Raw genomic sequence first — 17,637 nt, 5'->3', positions numbered from 1 at the left:
CGCCTCAGACATTTCCTGATTGATTGGTACGGTTGCATGCTTTACATTTTTTTAGTTCTCTGATTACAGTTCCCAACAATTTTCCTCTCAGAGTATCGATTTTAGTCATATTTGTGCAGGGAAGGTTATTTACTGAGGCTGTAGTGCACCTCTACCCCTCTGGGATCTCACAGTGCAGACGCATCTACGTACAGTCACATTATTCAAGGGTGGAGGGTAGCTCTAAGAAGACAAATAAACTGCTCAGCTTTGAATCTCCAAAACCAAGAGCAAGCCAAGGTATTATCTAGATGGATTATGTGACAGAAAACACAAAACATCACAAAAATCATCATAATATACATAAACAGTTTGTATTTTAAGCAAACATGATATTTTAGGTATGGGGGATGACAATGACAACATTGGTCTGAATATGTAAACTCTAAATATGTAAACTATCTTTAAATGCTCATTTCAATACTATTTGTTAATGAATTACAGCACAGAATAAGATGTTCCAAATAGTATGGCTGTATGGCTGAAACAATCCCTTCCCCTTCCCCTGAGATGAAAGAATGAAGTGGCAGATCAATACAGTACAGGGAAAAGACAAGACAGAGTACAAACAGCACAATCAGCACAACCAGTGTGCCCAAACAGTCAATAACCAGTGCATCAGTGCCTCAGTGTGAACAAATACTAATTAATTAATCAATGAATGAAATGTATTCATAGTAATATCACAATTCCTTTGTCCTTCGTGTGTTAATCCCATTTAGTCAATTCGTTCCCTCAGTGATTCAAACCAAACTACATAAAGAAAAATATTAAATTCAAAATAAAAACATTCATTTAGTAATGCATTAGTTTATTGTAAGGAACATGCCATTTGAACAACATTATGCTGAAAAAGTAACACCTTAGGATTCCATTACAAAGTCATGCGCTTGGTTATTCCTTTCCGAAGAAGGAACCATTACAGATGTTTCTTGTGGATGTCATGTAGGATAAACAACAGCGAATGTAGAGAGGGAGAGGGAAATCAATATGTGTTGACCTGTCCTCCCAAAGAATGTAGAGAGGGAGGGGGAAATCACACATGTGTTGTTGACCTGTGACCTGTCCACCCAACGCCATGCAGCACTTTGATTAATTGCTTTGTTTCAGCCTTTGCTGTGCTCATGAGGCCTGACTTCCAAAATGAGCACTTTTTATGTGTGGTCCCGGTCTATTTTATAAACAGGACCCTTGAGACCAGCTGTCACACTGACTCTGCCCTCTGTGGGTACCATGTCTTTGGATGTGATTAAGGGACTTTGAATATATGTGGGCTGTCCCATTTAGGCTGTGAAGGCCAACAACCAATGGGTGTAGATCAACCCGGCAATGGAAAAGTAAGGCACAGATGTCCATGTCTGTTAAAATTACACGTTTTTGTTCCTTGCATGAAATGAGAAAACTTTATAGTTCACTAAAAATAGGGATGTAGCCTAATTCATTCAGATATTCCTCTGGGAGCAGTTTAATAAACAGAAGCGTAAACTAGGTCAGCATCTTTGAGAATCTTCTCCTCTCACTTTCAGCCTTAAGTGTAACTGAGCCAAACCACATACCAGGGATAAAAGCCTGTCTGTCCAATTCGATCATTTTTAATTGAAATGGGCTTAACTGTGTTATTACAACTGTGTCAGAAAGTGACAGGCTCCTCGTTGTGATACTCAAATTAGGATGAACTCTGTGGTTGGGGGGTGACATCTATATTTAATGCGTGACCCATATGGGAGAGAAAGAGAGCAAGACAGAGTCCATCAACTGTTTGAGCCTCGGTTGAAGTGGTGGCAGTCCCTGTAAACGTCGCATTCCGATGCTGAAACGGTAGTTTCTGCGCGCGGAGAGCATGTAGAAGAAAGGGAGTGTCGCGTGCCGTTGGATTTTCTTCCGCTTTCAGCCATAACCGCGAGGAGTGCCCACGGAGACACCAAGCCGACAACGCTGCATTCAATCAAGAAGTGAGTGATAACGTTTGATTGAAATATTATTGAGCTCAATCGTCAAGACGAACGTGAGACGAACTCCGGGTGCATCATTTCTTTAACCTGAGACAAGCATCCTTTTCAAAACACGGTCAGTCTTCCAATATCATACAGTCAGTATTGTCAGTTGGTAAAGAATATACAATTTACTTCAAATCATTGTCCAGCCGAAGTATTTCTATGTGTTTGGGTGAAAAGGCTATAATGAAGTTTGTTGTGAAGTAGTTCTCACGGTGCAACGTATATGATAGACTAGCCCTCTTGTGGAGCTTAAAGCATAATAATCTCCGTGAAATAATGTAAAAGTGATCATTTTAAGAAAGAAGTCATAATTCTTACAGGCAGTAAGATAAGTCTGTGGTGAGTAATATAATGTTATGGCTCTTTATATATTACAGAATTCCATCTAATGTACAGTTTGCCGATGAAATTGCTGTATCCAATGGGCTAATTGCTTCACCAGTTTCATCATTTCACTGTGTTTACATATTGGGCTAATACCAATGTGCCATTGGTGTGGATATGAACTCTTCGTTTCTGCCAATACCGTGCATTTGGCTTCATACTGTTGTAACAGAAAGGTGTCATCCATGTAACCGGTAATACAGAATGTGTGAATGGGAAACTGCTGCCTAGGCTAACACCTATTAATATTGGCCAGACCCTAGAGATGTCAGTGCAGGACTGTGTGAATGTTCCACTACAAAACTTGGCAGCACTGAAGAAGTTCTCAAAAACTTCATGAAACTTCATGCCTTAGGGAGTACGAACTTGGGTGATGCAAGACATTTATGGAGAGAGAAGATGATCTAATCACCCTTCAAGCTTGAGGTTTCCTTCTCACATTCCAGGCTCTGAGCATGACTGTATGAAGTGGCAATACTGAGTATGAATTTAAAAAGTCCCATTTTGAGAACATCAACAAACCATCTAAGCAGTGAGTCTGAAAAAAGATAAATGGTGGTAGACATAAGCATTTTTTTTTATTTCATCCCAGTTCCTGGAATTAATCTTTAAACTCCTTCACCCTTTGAATGTTTGAACCACCACTGCATCAAGGCTGTACACTTATCATCCCCTAAGCATTGCCAAGTTCACATATTGAAACTCATTACTATTGCAGTAGATGATTTCTGTATTGATGGGAGATGAAAGTACTGAGCTTTTAGCAGAGAAAAGCATAGCCTCAAATCCCTGCAGGATTCCTTCCTTCCTCCCTTCAAGGGTTCTCGGCCTATTTTTTTTCTCCCATTATTGTTATTTGAGCAAAACAAAATATCACATCAGAGTCAAGGTGCCCCTGTAATTGCATGCTGCCAGATAATGTTGCAGTGTAGGAAGCTCTGGGCTGAGCCTCCTAGAGCCAGAGTAGGGACCTATATAGCTGAGTAAAGCAAAAGTTTTAATGCAGTGCTTGAACTGCCTACTTACCTGCATGGAGAAAAAAAAGCAGATGCTTGATGCAGAGAAAGAGGCTTGGGCTTTTTAGACCTTTGATTATTCTATGCTATGAATCTTTAGCCTCAAACAGTGATTTGAACATGAGCTGTTCTCCCACATAAATCTTAGGCTGAGCCAACCGCACTGTGAACATCGAGTTGAACTGGGTCATGGCGTAACAGTGGAACACAAACACCTAATTAGTCTGTTGGTGTGTTGACCAAGATGTCCCTTTTAGGACTGTTTCGCAGCAAGATCCAGCGCATAGCCTGATTGATCTGGAAGGAGTATGGATTTATGAGCAATGTCTAGTCAAGCATGTCATCACATTATGCTTCCTGTATTGGTGGATACACATATTTTTTGAAGAGTTTTGCATTGAGAGGGAACATTTTCATCCTAGATACATTTACAGCGGCTTTACATCCAGTCCTCCCACTCCATCTCAGGGATATAACTTCATACTATGTTAGGTCAATTGTATTACATATGACAGGCCCCTGATTCGCACTATTCCAAGAAAGCATAGTGAGTTGCTGTCCTCTTTGACACAATCAGGCCAAGTCCAGTGGTTTGATCTCACATTATGGCATACAGATACATGTTTTAATGGGGTGTGGTATAGAGAGGTTTATGTGGCTCTCATCACTCTGTCACTCCTGCAAGTTAAGATGACTTATCACATTTTTGTTGAACTTTTTTGGCTTTTTACTGTAAAAGTGCAAGAATGTCATATGTTTTTTTTTTTTTCGCTTGGCAGCAAATGTTACAAACCTTGCACTTAAGGATGGAAAGTATGACATTTGAATGTCTGTCACATTCATTAGCTCTCGTTGTGTTCTGAAGTCGCTTCTGTACATGGCACCCAGTCAAGGTCATGACAAACTGGGGAATCCACCCGTCTGTCCAGCCCACTCAGTTTTTCTAGCACAAAAGCATGCATACGGTACTAGAAAGACCCTTCCACAGAATATTTATCTTCTGCATTGTTCATGATGAACTGTCATCATGGATATTCTGCACTCTCCAGGATGGGCTCACTCTTTTGCAAACCCTAACGGAATGTCTAAATGAAACATGTTTGTCCATAGAGGAACAGGAGAACTGGGGAACTGTAGAGCCCCAGGACACGTATCTCTCACCTCATGACAACACATACAAACACTGGTATAGGATACACACCAATCAGCCTCATATGCATGCCAAAGACAGTTGGTATCGAAAGACAAATAAATAATACAGAAATGAAATAAATTGACTGTATTACAAAGAAGGACAACTTTATCCGTTTTTATTTACAGTATACAGTTCAATTACTAATGCTTAACTATAAGAGCAATCTCTAAACCCAGCTAATACATTTCTTCCTTTTCTTTTGCTTCAGAATATTTAGACAGACTTCTGCAATGAGACTGTTCACCACAATACACAGATAAAGCAAAAATAAAGTTTGTTAACACTGGCTCCACCTACCAATATACAATTTATTGCTTTGCCAATACAAAACGTTTATTCTGAACATGCTGAAGTTGGAGAGGACTTACTAACTATACTCTGGAGGATAGAGCACCAGCGATTTTCAACCACAGTTGAAATCACAGTCGCTGAAAAAGTGAGCAGATAAAAGAACATACAAGATATATATATCAAAAGGACAATGGAAATAATTGAATGCATGTCTAAACTAACTGTACTATATAAGCAATGAAAACAGTATTAGGACATTTTATGTGTATCTACCATAGCAAAATACATTAGTTACTTGCTATGATTCAATTAAGTGTCCAATGCATTTCCTGTAATTCTTGTCTTTACCTCAATAGTACTCAATAATCAACTCAGCAGTTGCTAATAATTACAATTATCTAGCAAATATAAACACAATCTGAGAAGATGAACAGAATGTAAAAGCAATGTTTTTGAGAAGATAACACACTCCAATGGAGTGAGGGGTTGTTTCTAAAAACACCACCAAGCCACCTTTATGCTCCTGATCAACATTGCAACATAATGAAATGAAGGAGGTAATGTCCTCTTCTCCCCTGTACCACAATACTTTCTTAGCAGTACATTTGAATGCTATAAGCAACTGAGTCAGAGGAGCAGTCAGCCAGAACAGAGACTCTGTAAGGCATGGCTTACAAGAAAAGAGCTGACCAGATAAGGCTGGCTGGGCAGTCCAAACACGAAGTGAGAGAGAACAGGACTGGAAATATTCAGACATTCCACGGGGCTCTGAGCATTTCACATGGTGCAAGGATAACGCCTGTCTTAGACAGCAGTTAATATGCTGGGATATGATCCTCATCATTTTGTGCCGGTGGATACGCGCCTGGAAAGCAGCCTAGTGCAAACACTCACCTGATTGTGCAGTTCTCATGCAGAGACGCTCTCGGGCAGATTTAAAAGTAAGCACCCATTTGAATACAGGAAAGCTAATTAAATGTAAGTCCATGAATGATTTTATATTATGCGTCTGTAAATCCCACTGAGCAGAATATGATCACAACATTTTAGCCAGTGCATGCAAGTAAAGCCTATTGGAAGATAAACATGGATAATGCCTCAGTTTTAGGATTACATTTAGCCTGAAGTTATGGTCTTTAGTTATGGATGGCAGAGATGAAGGCAAAAAAAAAAAAGAACTTAGCTGCCAATTAAAAGTTTTTGAAAGGAACGCTTGCTGATTGGAGATGACTTCGGTGGGCACTCATGGGCCTGCTGTGGATCCCAAGCTGTTCAAGCAGTTAATTAAAAAAAAAAGTCATGGCGGCACCAATTGGTTACAGATTGCAATTAAAGCGCTCGGCGAGACATGCCAGGAGAAAGCAATCCTGCTCAGCTAATGAGAGAACGCCTGCACAGGTCAAAGGAATCTGAGACGGCAAGGCTTATTTATTTTGTAATCCATTATTTAAAAAACCAAGAGAGACAAGGCCGGGCATGCCGTCTCATCTCCCGGAGAATGCATCGTTGTTTCTATGGCAACCCTGCCTTGGTTTTTCCAAAGTTGGATCATGACAAACAGGGATTGTGCTACGTATCTGCAAGCCATCCAATTTCACTGCATTCATTCGATACATTGGTTTAAAACTACAGGATCTACTTAACCCATGTGGTTTGCTCTACCTTTGCTTTTCCAATTTTGGTTTCTGCCACTGAGACCTGTGTTGGTCGGATATCTGTTTGACTGTTCTGAGACGTGTGTTGGTCGGATATCTGTTTGACTTTTCTGAGAGCTGCATTGGCCGTGTGTGTGGGGAGGCTTGGATAGAAAGTGCTTTGCTCGGCCTCGCTCACATAGGTGAAAAGGTTGAATTGCTTAACTTGGTCGATAGAAGCACTTGAGGCAGATGGTGCCGGTAAAGCAGTCTCCGCTCTTTTCAGCAGAGTATTCCCCTGTATTGTGGAGCCTGATTCCAAGCACATAGCAGAGCCCAGGGCGTTTTTGTGATGCAGAAGCCGGCCAGCCAGGGTGGAAGAAAAGGCTTGTCACAAGGAACACCTGGAGATGAAGAAAGCTCAGGCAGTGACAAGGATTGCTCAGACATCAAACAGGATGAAACAGGGTATTGAGTCCATAGCAGAGAAATCATGGATTTTAGCCAGGGTTGTTCCTCCAAAGACAGCAGGTTGTCATTTCCTGTATACATCATGCACATTGTTATTTTTCTGTAACGCGTTACCTTAAGTCTGGACGGGAAAAGCAAAGAAATTCTCTGAGTGTACATCTGTACCTTGAAATCAGATGTCTGTCTCTGTTGTTGGAGTCTCCATGGTGATCCCTCATATTTTTTTGTGTTCTGTATTGTGACATGAATGTATGTCATATTGTGAGGTTGTACCTCAACTGTACACACTCACTTGACGGTGGTAATGGCTATTTTGTTCGTATGCAGATATCAGGGGGGAAATAAGCCCTTCAAGGTGCTGATTTGCTGTAAACTCGTTAGCAGCTGAACAAGCCCACTTCTGAGAGAGAGATCCCAAGGCAGCTTTCACACAGGAACACAAGGCTGACTGGGACCTTGGTACTGAGCTGAGATTTTTCTGCTGTTTGCTTTCCCCCACATCCTTTGCTGTGCTGTGAGCCAGTTTGTGTTCAGAGTAAATAAGTGGTTTTGCTCCACTTCCTTCTGCAGCAACCAAAAGAGCATCTTACTTTGACTATTGCCAAGATATCTAAAAACGCGCCTGCTTTGTTAAAATGTGTACAGTAAAATGTTTACCCAAAAAGAATCTTTGAACCCTGCTAAATTCTAAAATAGAGAGGGCATTAGTATTATCCATATTGTACCTCCATCAAATTGTCTTCAGTCAGTCAATCAGTAGTCAAGAGACTGATGTGAGCTTACACTGAATTTGACCATATGGTAGCAGTTTGTTAGATGTTAGTATCTTGCATGACGCCTATATAAAATCTATTCTTATCTACAAGCTTCCCTGAGGAAGAATGTAATTCTCCATACATTTCCATGCCTTCCAACTCTTAAAGACACCAGGGACAAGGCTATTATCTGTGGGTCTCTCACTGCTATCTTGTGTGTACCCACTTCTTTTAGCACGCCTAAGTCCCTCATTAAAAATGTCATTCAGTACGGACATAATCCATTTGGCGAGGTGGGCCCTAATTGTGGAGCCGATTAAAAGCTCTGAGTGGAATGGAAGTGAGAGGGAGACGGCGGGAGTGTGGATATGGCGCGGGGGACGTCTGCCGGAACCGGGGAGGAGTGAGTTCATTTACGGCATGATTGAGCCTGATGAAACTCCCACCACTTTCGTCAGTCTGCATAAACTCAGCCAGCCAGGCGGCCGGAGCATTTCTCTCCTTTAACAAGCTGGCAAAATCACCGCCTCGCCCTCAATTAAGCGCCGTAATGTGGCATGGAGCGCCGACACAGGTGCCCAGGGAGCTCGTCGCTCTAATGAAACATTCTGCGAGTCCAAGCTGTCCAATGCAGAGACATTTTGCAGATTGTGTGGAGTTTTCTAAGCTATCAGACGACAGGTATTTTACTATCTCAGGGAGGCTCTGTCTGGAAACGCGGTCTTTTCACTGATCTCTGGTGAGGTCCAGTGTATGTTCTGTGACCATGGTTACAGCCTCACAAGGGGTTAAGAGAACAGGTCTGGCATCAGTAGTAATGAGCCGGATGCAGCTGACACAGTGTTTACCAGAAAGCGTAACATTTACCCGTGATGCTCGTTGGCTGCTGTTGCTCACATGAGAGGCCCCAGTGAGCGTGAGCGAGCGAGGGAGGGGAACGGGGGCTGCCTGGATATGGAGGGGAGGCCTGTTGCTTAGCTACAGATGGATGTAAAGCCACGCTATATAAAAGGCCACTTCAAGCTAATTGTGCAAGCAGCCAAAAAGGCCCGCCCGAGAGCAGCCGTGCAAAATTAATCACGTCAAATGAGCCCATGGTGTTGCAGCCTCTGTGCTTCTGTCAGAGTTGCAAACACATGCACACACAAACACAGAAACACACAAACACACAAATACACACACATACACACACACATAAGGACCCACACATAAAAGGACCCACATAACAAAAACCAAATGAAAGTATGCGGTGATATATATTGAAAATTTTTTTTGGTAGAGCAATATAATTCAAGTATATCATGAATATCAAGAACCTTGAAGTTATTATGTCTCACTGGTCTTAATGAATACTGAGTGTAAAGTACTGTTAATTTGTTAATTATTGGAATGTGTCACTGATTCATGAGTTTATTATGAAACAAACAGACCCAATAAAAGTACCCTACCCTCTGAAACAGTAGAAAGGAGCCCCAGATAATGATTTCCAAGATGGTGAAGGTTCCTCCAGATAAAAATAAAGGCATTTCTTCATTACACAGATTTTATTTTGAAGCTTATAGTATATGAAATTGAAAGAAAATGCAGTGAAATCATAAGGATCATTTCCTATTGTATCGTACCTCTTCCTGCAGGATCCCGTAGACGTTCTGTGTTCCTGCTAAGCTCCCAAACGGACCACCCAGCTCGGTCATTCAGGGAAGCGCTGGCACTGCTCCCGCCGGCCTGTAGGAGGCGATGTTGGAGATGGCTGTGCCCTCAGCCCCGGACTTCCGCTGGCAGAATCTGGCCCGCCTGTCCAGTGGGCGCGTCTACCACTCCCTGGCAGAGGTCGGGGGCCAGCTGTACGTGCTGGGGGGCTGTGACGCGGCCGGGCGTCCCTCCAGCGCTCTGGAACTCTACTCCCCCGAGGTGGACCAGTGGGTGACTTTGCCCCCCATGCCCCTGGCCAGGGCAGGGGCCGCAGTGGTCACGCTAGGCAAGCAGCTGCTGGTGGTGGGAGGGGTGGGGAGGGAGCAGCACCCCCTGAAGGCGGTGGAGGTGTACAACACGGACGATGGGAAGTGGATGAAGAGGAGCTCACTGAAGGAGGCCATCATGGGCGTGGCCGTCACTGTCAAAGGTTAGGGCTGTCCCCAAATCCATTGCTGTTTAGTTAAAGTGCTATTTTCTTCAAGGGCAAGTCCTAGTCAGAGCTGGAACAGCATAATTAAAAGCTGGGAATGCTATCGTTTTTTTTGTTTAACACAGCTACATCAGTGGTGTACATGGTCGTTTGGGGTTTCATTGTATAATACATTCATCTGATGTGACAAACACTATTAATATTCCATTAACGTCTGCCTAGACTTGTTTTAAGGTGATGTTAGTGCATAATGGTTTATAATATCAAATGAAACCAGCAAGTCATCATACTATCAAGCATATTAAGAGATACAAGAAACCTTTCATTTGTAACACTATTTTTTACAAGCCAAATAATTTGATTTTATATCCTCTGTCTGTGTGTATGTCTGTGTCTGTGTGTGTGTGTGTGTGAGTGTGTGTGTGTGTGTGTGTGTTTGTGTGTGTGCCCAGATGGCCGGGCGTTTGCGGTAGGGGGAATGGGTTCTGACCTGTTGCCCAGGAGTATCCTTCAGCAGTATGACCTGAGGAAGGACATGTGGGGCCTTTTGCCCCCTATGCCCACCCCCCGCTATGATGCTAACATCAACCTGCACGGCTCCAAGCTCTATGTGGCAGGTGGGTTTGGCAGCACGGTGAGGGAGCACACGGTAGGAGTGAGAGCAGATAGTGTTTCATGTGAATTAGATGTTTGCTGTGTGCAAACAGCCCTTTGAATGTTGCCTTTTTTTATGTTTCTCTCCATTTAATGAGCTCTTGAAAGATTTACCATTTAACGTCAGTCTGTGCATCTCCAGAGCTTTGTTAGCGGGTTATAAAAATATATGAGCTGGGGAGTGTGTGTTCTGTGTAAAACATTCATGTGTTCTAACGGAATTCATTGTATATGACTGCTGACGCAGTTCTTACGTAAGTGTCACGCCAGGCCGTGTGTGCGGGAAAGTGCTCTGACGTGGACTTGTCTAAGACGGGCAGACATAGCTAGACACAATGGGAGTAAACTATAGAACACATGTCATGTATATAACATGGTGTTATAGTGGTGCGGGGCTCTTATGTAAGACCCTTACAATCACTCATGGCTTCACTTCCCCTGTACAGGCGGCCGCCAGTGTAAGCGATCGCTCAAAGCCTTTGAGGTGTTCGATATGGAGAGCCGCCAGTGGAGCGTCCTCCCGGCGCTGCCCTGTAAGAGGTCCTACTCCGGCGTGCTGTGGGACGCCTGCGGCCGCCTCTGCTGGCTCGGGGGCCTGAGGCAGGGGGGCCTTCACCAGCGCTCCAAATTCACCAACAACGTCAACATCTACAGCCCCAGTGAGGGTGAGCGCAACTCCTGCTGTTCACATACCAAAACAAGTTACAAACAAGGCTGACTTCAGTCAGTTTTTATTGTGGCACAAACGACACACAGCAACACACACGTGCATATATAAGTGGCGACACAGGACTCACACACACACACACACACGCAGGCCGAGGTCGCAGTGAATTTACTCTCTGCTTTTATCCCATCCTGGACTGTCCTTCCTCCGGGACCCCAGGAGCAGTGGGCAGCCTTTAGGCGCCCGGGGACCAAGTCAAGTGATCCGTCTTGGTCAGGGACGGACAGTTAACATGGCGTACAGGTTCATGTACAGGTTAATAAGCATCAAACATGTAATATTGGAAATATTTGACATTTCACATGCCTTATATTGTCATATTATGTTTCTCATTGGTAGTTTCAAATACCCTTTAAATGAGTATATGTAATGTTTATGTTTTCTAGATCAAGTATTAACATTGAGGTAAAGAGTAAAGCCCCCATAATCTCTGTTGTTGAGCTACTCTCTAGAATGCTGAGAACTCTTATTTGAGAATTTGCACGGACAGCAACTTTGGGACTATTTTGTTTATTTTATGAGACACCTCACAGTAGAATCCTTTTTAAAAGCTAATCTAATTCGGCACTGTCATGTCAGTATTTGGTCTCGTCTTATCCATTTCTATTTTTTTTACCTACACATTTACACTGCTCCCTGCTATATATCAAAGAAGGCAGTCACCAGACGGGCCGCTTAATCTGCCAAATGTGCATCCAAAGCCAAACGTTAGTCACAGCCTGCCAGTGTTACCATGTCCGTGCTGAACAGAGGCTTTTGGCAGCTCGAGCTCACCAAATGAAGTGTTTGCTCTGAAGTCAGAATAATGAGATGCTGCTTGGCAGATTAAGAAATGCCCATTTGGAATATCTGATGTCAATATAGCATTACAAAAAATTAGATAAGGTCTGACAATCCTTCAGATGAGTTATTGATTTCTTTGCGAGGTATTACTATGGCTATTCATGCGGCAGCTTCCCCACCCCCGACCCAACCCCGCGGAATGCGATTTCCACTGGTGGCATTCGCGAGTGGGAGCAAACAGAAGATATATTTAACCTGCTGAGAGGGTGGGAGATGAGGGGACATCTTGACAGCCTGGTGTCATGGTGCAGCTGTGAAAATAATATGAATCTTTCATCTCACTTTTTTCTCCCCCCCCTGCACGTTACTCTATTCAGCCAGACTCTGTCAGTCAGAGCATGGCTCCGAGCAGCCGCACAAAAGGGACTCTTTAAGTCAAAGGTCTGAGCTCCCTTTGCTTTTGCCTTCTGTGACAGACAGCCGGAGTCCTCCCTGCACACCTCAACCAAAGCTCCCCCCAGCTCTGCAGCCACATTGTCAGGGAAATCAGCAGTACATTATCAGATGGTATTTAAAGAAGCGCGTTATCTATTATTCCCTTTATATCTCCCGTGCCATCTGCTGGGGCTGCCAGCGAGCCGTCCGACTGGCAGGCCACCCGGGCAAAATCCCTCCAGTGCCGCAGGATGGGTCAGTGTCTGTGTTCTTTCATTCCGGGCCATTTTAATTATGCCGCTTCAGCTCTATTTAGATGGGAGAGTGTGATAACCGTAGTGTTTCTGTAAGGAATACCTGCCAATCAGCGGCTAATTTTTACTGCCGCTTTCAAGACTCAGCCCTTTGGGGAGTGACAGCTTTTTGGCTTTTTTTTTCGGGAGCTCTTTCAACTGCTTCCACTGCAACACAAAGAGAAAGCTAGATCAGACACCATCTGCAATGCCACACACTGTAATATACTTATGTCTAGCCCCTACCTTTCAACACCACAAATACTCTCAGTGCAGAATTGAAATTAGCCGTTAGGAACTAACTTAACATTTCTCTCTCTCTCTCTCTCTCTCCCTCTCGTTCACTCTCTCCCTCTCTTGGTGTCTCTTGTTCTCTCTCTCTTTCTGTCTCTTTCTCGCTCTCTCTTTCTCTCTCTCTGTGTCTCTCTCTTTCTGTTTCTCTCTCTGTCTCCTTGGTGTCTTTCTGCCAAATGGTGCAGATCAGAATCTCACCCAGGAAGAGGCTGAGATAGAAACCCCCTCCCCCCTTTCTCTGGCTCTGGCCCAGTTATTAAAACTCCAGAGGATTTCCACTGCCCTGTCAGCAGGCAGGCAGGCAGACAGAACAGGAAATGTAAATGAAAAATTGAATGAATGTTCCACCTCTGTGTAGCACAGAGCAGTGTGTGTGTTTGGGGTGTTTGGGATGGTTCTGCTCACAGAGCCAATTAAACTGTTCCAACTGGATGGTTTACCAATGGCACTTACCCCCCTCCCGAACATAGCCATTGCCTTAACTAATAGGGTTTGTGTGAACTGAGACAATCCTGCCAGCATCCTATTCCCATATTCTAAGAGGGCCATGATCTCAGACAGCCAGCAGATTATAGCTTTTCCACTTCATGAAACTGTTGTTGTTATTTCATGTGAAAAGTGTTAAATTAGCCCCTGCTTCTCTATTGATGAGCACAGCTCCGGTAGCTCAACTTGACAGCTCTGGAAAACTGTGAAATAACTTCTTTCTTTTTTTTTGCCGAACTGTGTTCTGCTTCGATGGATTAGAAACCAACCCTGTGTGAAATCTATTATGCATATATGATGTTTTTCATACCGAACTAACAAAACAAAAAGGTTGCAAATTATTGTAAGACAATGGCTGTTTGTATTCATTAGAGAGGCTGCTAGCTTGTAAGTGGTGATAGAATTTGATTAGAATGAAGGTAGCACAGTGGGCCATTTAAATGACATCCAATAGAAATCCTTTGTCCTGCCCTTTCCTCCGTTAATTGTCCTGACTGTTCCAGGGTCTTGGCTGAAACGAGAGGACACTGCTCCCTTGAAGACCAAACGTGCAGATTTTGCCGCTGCCATCTTGGGAGGCAGAATGATTGTGGCAGGTGGTCTAGGTATGTAAACACATCATGCTAGCACTCAAGCAAATCCCGAACAGGATCCTTGCCACAGGGATGGGTCTTAGTCGTGCATAGCCAGATGTTGATTCAAATATACGTTTGGTGAGAACCATGTAAGGAATTGGTATGTATGGATGGGAATGATTATCGTGATTCATGCATTATTGTGATCCAGTCAGATGCCTTGTGAAGCTGGGGTTGAAAGTAGCTGTGAACAGAATATGTGAACTTTCGTCATGAAGGGCCCTGCAAAGCTCGGCTGGTTCTGTGTTTGGGGATAATGCTATAATTATCCAAGATCAGAGCTCTTCAAATAACTAGCTTGTATGGGCTTAACAGTAAGACTTCAAGTTTGGATATTATTTTTGTCACCTCACTCTCACCATACTGTAGATGGGGTTTTCAGCTGGACCACATACCAGAAGAATGCTTGAGGGTTCTGTGTACCACTCAAGTTCAGAGGGTCTGTCAAAGGGCTCTTCCTTTATGCTGAAATCTGTTCAGATTATTTTAAAGACTTGGCATCGAATTAGGGCTGAGAATTTCACCTAAATTGAATTTGCCATTCACAATGACTTTATAGATGGGAGGGCATCAACCCAATTTGCACACCTATAGGATACTCCCGTTATTAAGAACCGGATCGAAATGCTAAGGGTATTTTGAAGAAAACTCATTATGTGAAGAGGTCATAGATCTGCAGAAAGGACAGCCAGTTCTTGGAATGACCTTGTGAAATGTATTTATGTATATTATAATGACATGATGGGATGCTATTCAGTTTCCTCTGACAATGTCTCCCATCCTGCATAAATGAATAAATATTTCATCTCATATTCATATTCCACACTGATGTAATAAGCAGGGGTCATGATAGTGTGTGTGTGAGAGCTAAAAGGAGGAGGTAACAGACATGACTTGGAGACAACTTGTTGGAATGTCGGTTGTGGACTGTTGCAGTATCTGACTGTGCTGCACCAACGGATTTTCATTCTGAAACCGGCCCACAGCTTGATAAGAGCACCTGTCATCATCTCACCGAATTCTTTCTGCTAGATTGAGCTCGCACTTCAATGAGCAATGAATTGATCCAGACATTTATAAATCAGTAAATTACCTAATCATCCAAGTTCTAAAGCTCCATCATGTTTGTAGATATTCTAAATATGGCCCTGTAAGACCAGAGGAGATATATAAGTGTAAAATAAAATGTATTGCATGCTACAATTTAAATTATTTTTAAATGTAACAAGAGTTAGCACATATATTCCTCTGATAACTTCCTGGGGAAAACTTCTCGGGCCCTAATAAACGCAGGAATTTTCTGTCTGAATCTGTTCAGCAGAGTTGCGATTGATTAAACATGTTCTCGTGACGTCTCCCCAGGCCACCAGCCCTCGGTGTTGGCCACGGCCGACGCCTTCCATCCACAGAAGAGGAAATGGGAGTCCATTGCTCCGATGGCATCTCCCCGATGCTCGGCATCCACCATTGTCATCCACGACCGCCTGTTCGTAGTGGGCGGTGTCAATCAGATCCCCAGCTGTGCTCATGAGGTTCTGTTTATAAAGGAAAAGGAGTGCCTGTAGCCGAAGGCTGTGCTGAAATCACAGTGTGAGATTTTCAAAGCGTTAGCTCCCCCTACAGGCCACGCTTTTACAGCACACACAATCAGACCTGTAGCGCCATCTGCAGGCTCTCATGTTAGAAGCGGTTGCAAACTGTAGCCAAACTGAAAGTAGCTGTCAAATTTAAGCAGTAGGAAGCCTTAACCAATAGCCAAAGACTGGCAAAACTACAGTCACATCAGACCTTGTCCCCACAACATTAAAAAAGTCATAAATGTCAGTGTGTACCATAGACAATACTGTACATTGTGATTCATCCACACATATACAGACTTTACATTATTTGAGGAGCTGGTTTTCTCTGTAGATAGCTCACTTATTCAGGAATACAGGATGTGTTCAGTGCAAAGTGTCTTTGAATGTGTTGACTTTTCAGCTTTCACCATGTGCACTTTGTGAAGACTGCACTGTCATCGGTATTCCTGTAGCAGAGTGCACTTCATTTTGATATCATTTATCAACACACCATGTTGGATAAGTGTTTAATGTGTGTGTTCTCACAGTGACAATAATAATGGGATGTGAAGGTCATTCAGCCGAGAAATGCCATAAACAGATTATATTTTTACAATCGTTAGAAGTGCCATTTGACAGACACCTTAAATAACTGGTTGACATTTTTTCTCTCTTGAAAATGAAATTCAGAGACCAAATAATGCAATATAATAGTGTTTCACCGTTACACCACCTGGGACTTATTTCTTGTAGTAAGCATTTTTGTTGTAAAAAGCAATGGGGATAGCTTATAGTAATGCAGTGTTCATTGGGTGCTAACTATGTTCAACATTATATTTTTAGCTGTGTTAAATGTAATGTAAATGATTAATGATTAATGATTAATCTTCTTGGCTAAAAGCTTGTATAAGAAAAAGTTGGAAATGGAGTTTATTTACCAACGGCACCACCAAAAGGCCATGAAGAGCAAAACACAGCATGTTTGTGTCATGATTTAAATCAGTTGAGTTTATAATCTGGCATTGTGGATTGCATGTTTAATGTGACAAAATATCCATTTTACTTATTAAGTTAAGTGTATATTAGGCAAGTCATGCAATGTGTTGGGTTATCAGGGAATAAGGACATTTATGTGATGATAATCTGTGTTTGAAGGAATGGTATGTTAGAGGGACAGTGCAATGTGCAATAAATAGAATTTAAAGTTGAATGAGATGAACAAACTGACGAAAGTCAGATTCCTTTGTTAAATACTGCAGTACCATTTTGATATGGCATTGTCATAGGGCTATACATAATACTTGCATAGAGCTAACACAGAAGAAGAGAGCTAGATTTGTCCTTGTTGTTGTATGTAATGTACATGTGAGAATAATAATTGATCTTTGTTATGGGCTTATCACTGATACTGTAGCATGTGCAGAGGATGTGCAGTAAAAAGCCATAATTGCCAACATGGTCTTGGAGCAGGTCCACTCCCCTGACTGGAACCTGTTAATCAATTAAACATTTTCTGAACAAATAAATATTTGTGACTCAGACTTATGTGTGACTCTCTTTGTAAAGCAGTACATATAAAGATAAGTTTCAGAAAGTGTTTTGCATTAAGTTGGATTTGACTGGACAGATTTCCCTAGTCAGTAATGTGAGTAAGTTGCTTTTGTATCATTATCATAAGACTATCATAAGACTTGCTCACTTGTACTAGGATCTTATTATTTGTCTTCAAACAATGTCAAACAGTCTCTGAAATGTCTTTTCAGCAAAGACTACTCTCAGTTATATTTACTACTGTTATTTTGTCATGTGGACTATGTGATCAAAAACAATGTCCAATATGTATCTCTTTGAACCACAGACTAAA

At 42.6% G+C, this 17,637-nt stretch overlaps 1 protein-coding gene across 2 annotated transcripts; it reads left to right on the top strand.

Moving 5' to 3' along the window:
• The first annotated feature begins 1,613 nt into the window (after positions 1–1,613).
• Positions 1,614–17,314, top strand: klhdc8a (kelch domain containing 8A). 2 transcript variants are annotated; one of them, XM_012822563.3, is made up of 6 exons: positions 1,614–1,991; positions 9,417–9,904; positions 10,360–10,524; positions 11,008–11,226; positions 14,083–14,184; positions 15,577–17,314. In XM_012822563.3, the coding sequence occupies exons 2-6, from the start codon at positions 9,520–9,522 to the stop codon at positions 15,777–15,779; spliced, it is 1,074 nt and encodes a 357-aa protein (XP_012678017.2). In that variant the 5' UTR covers positions 1,614–1,991; positions 9,417–9,519; the 3' UTR covers positions 15,780–17,314. The 2 variants fall into 2 exon arrangements, with proteins under 2 accessions (XP_012678017.2, XP_031424065.1); XM_031568205.2 differs by lacking the exon at positions 1,614–1,991 and adding an exon at positions 2,038–2,106.
• Positions 17,315–17,637: the final 323 nt, after the last annotated feature.

The sequence above is a fragment of the Clupea harengus genome, chromosome 5 (genome assembly GCF_900700415.2).
Source record: "Clupea harengus chromosome 5, Ch_v2.0.2, whole genome shotgun sequence".
Lineage (NCBI taxonomy): Eukaryota > Metazoa > Chordata > Actinopteri > Clupeiformes > Clupeidae > Clupea > Clupea harengus.
This window is presented reverse-complemented; position numbering and strand designations above follow the sequence as displayed.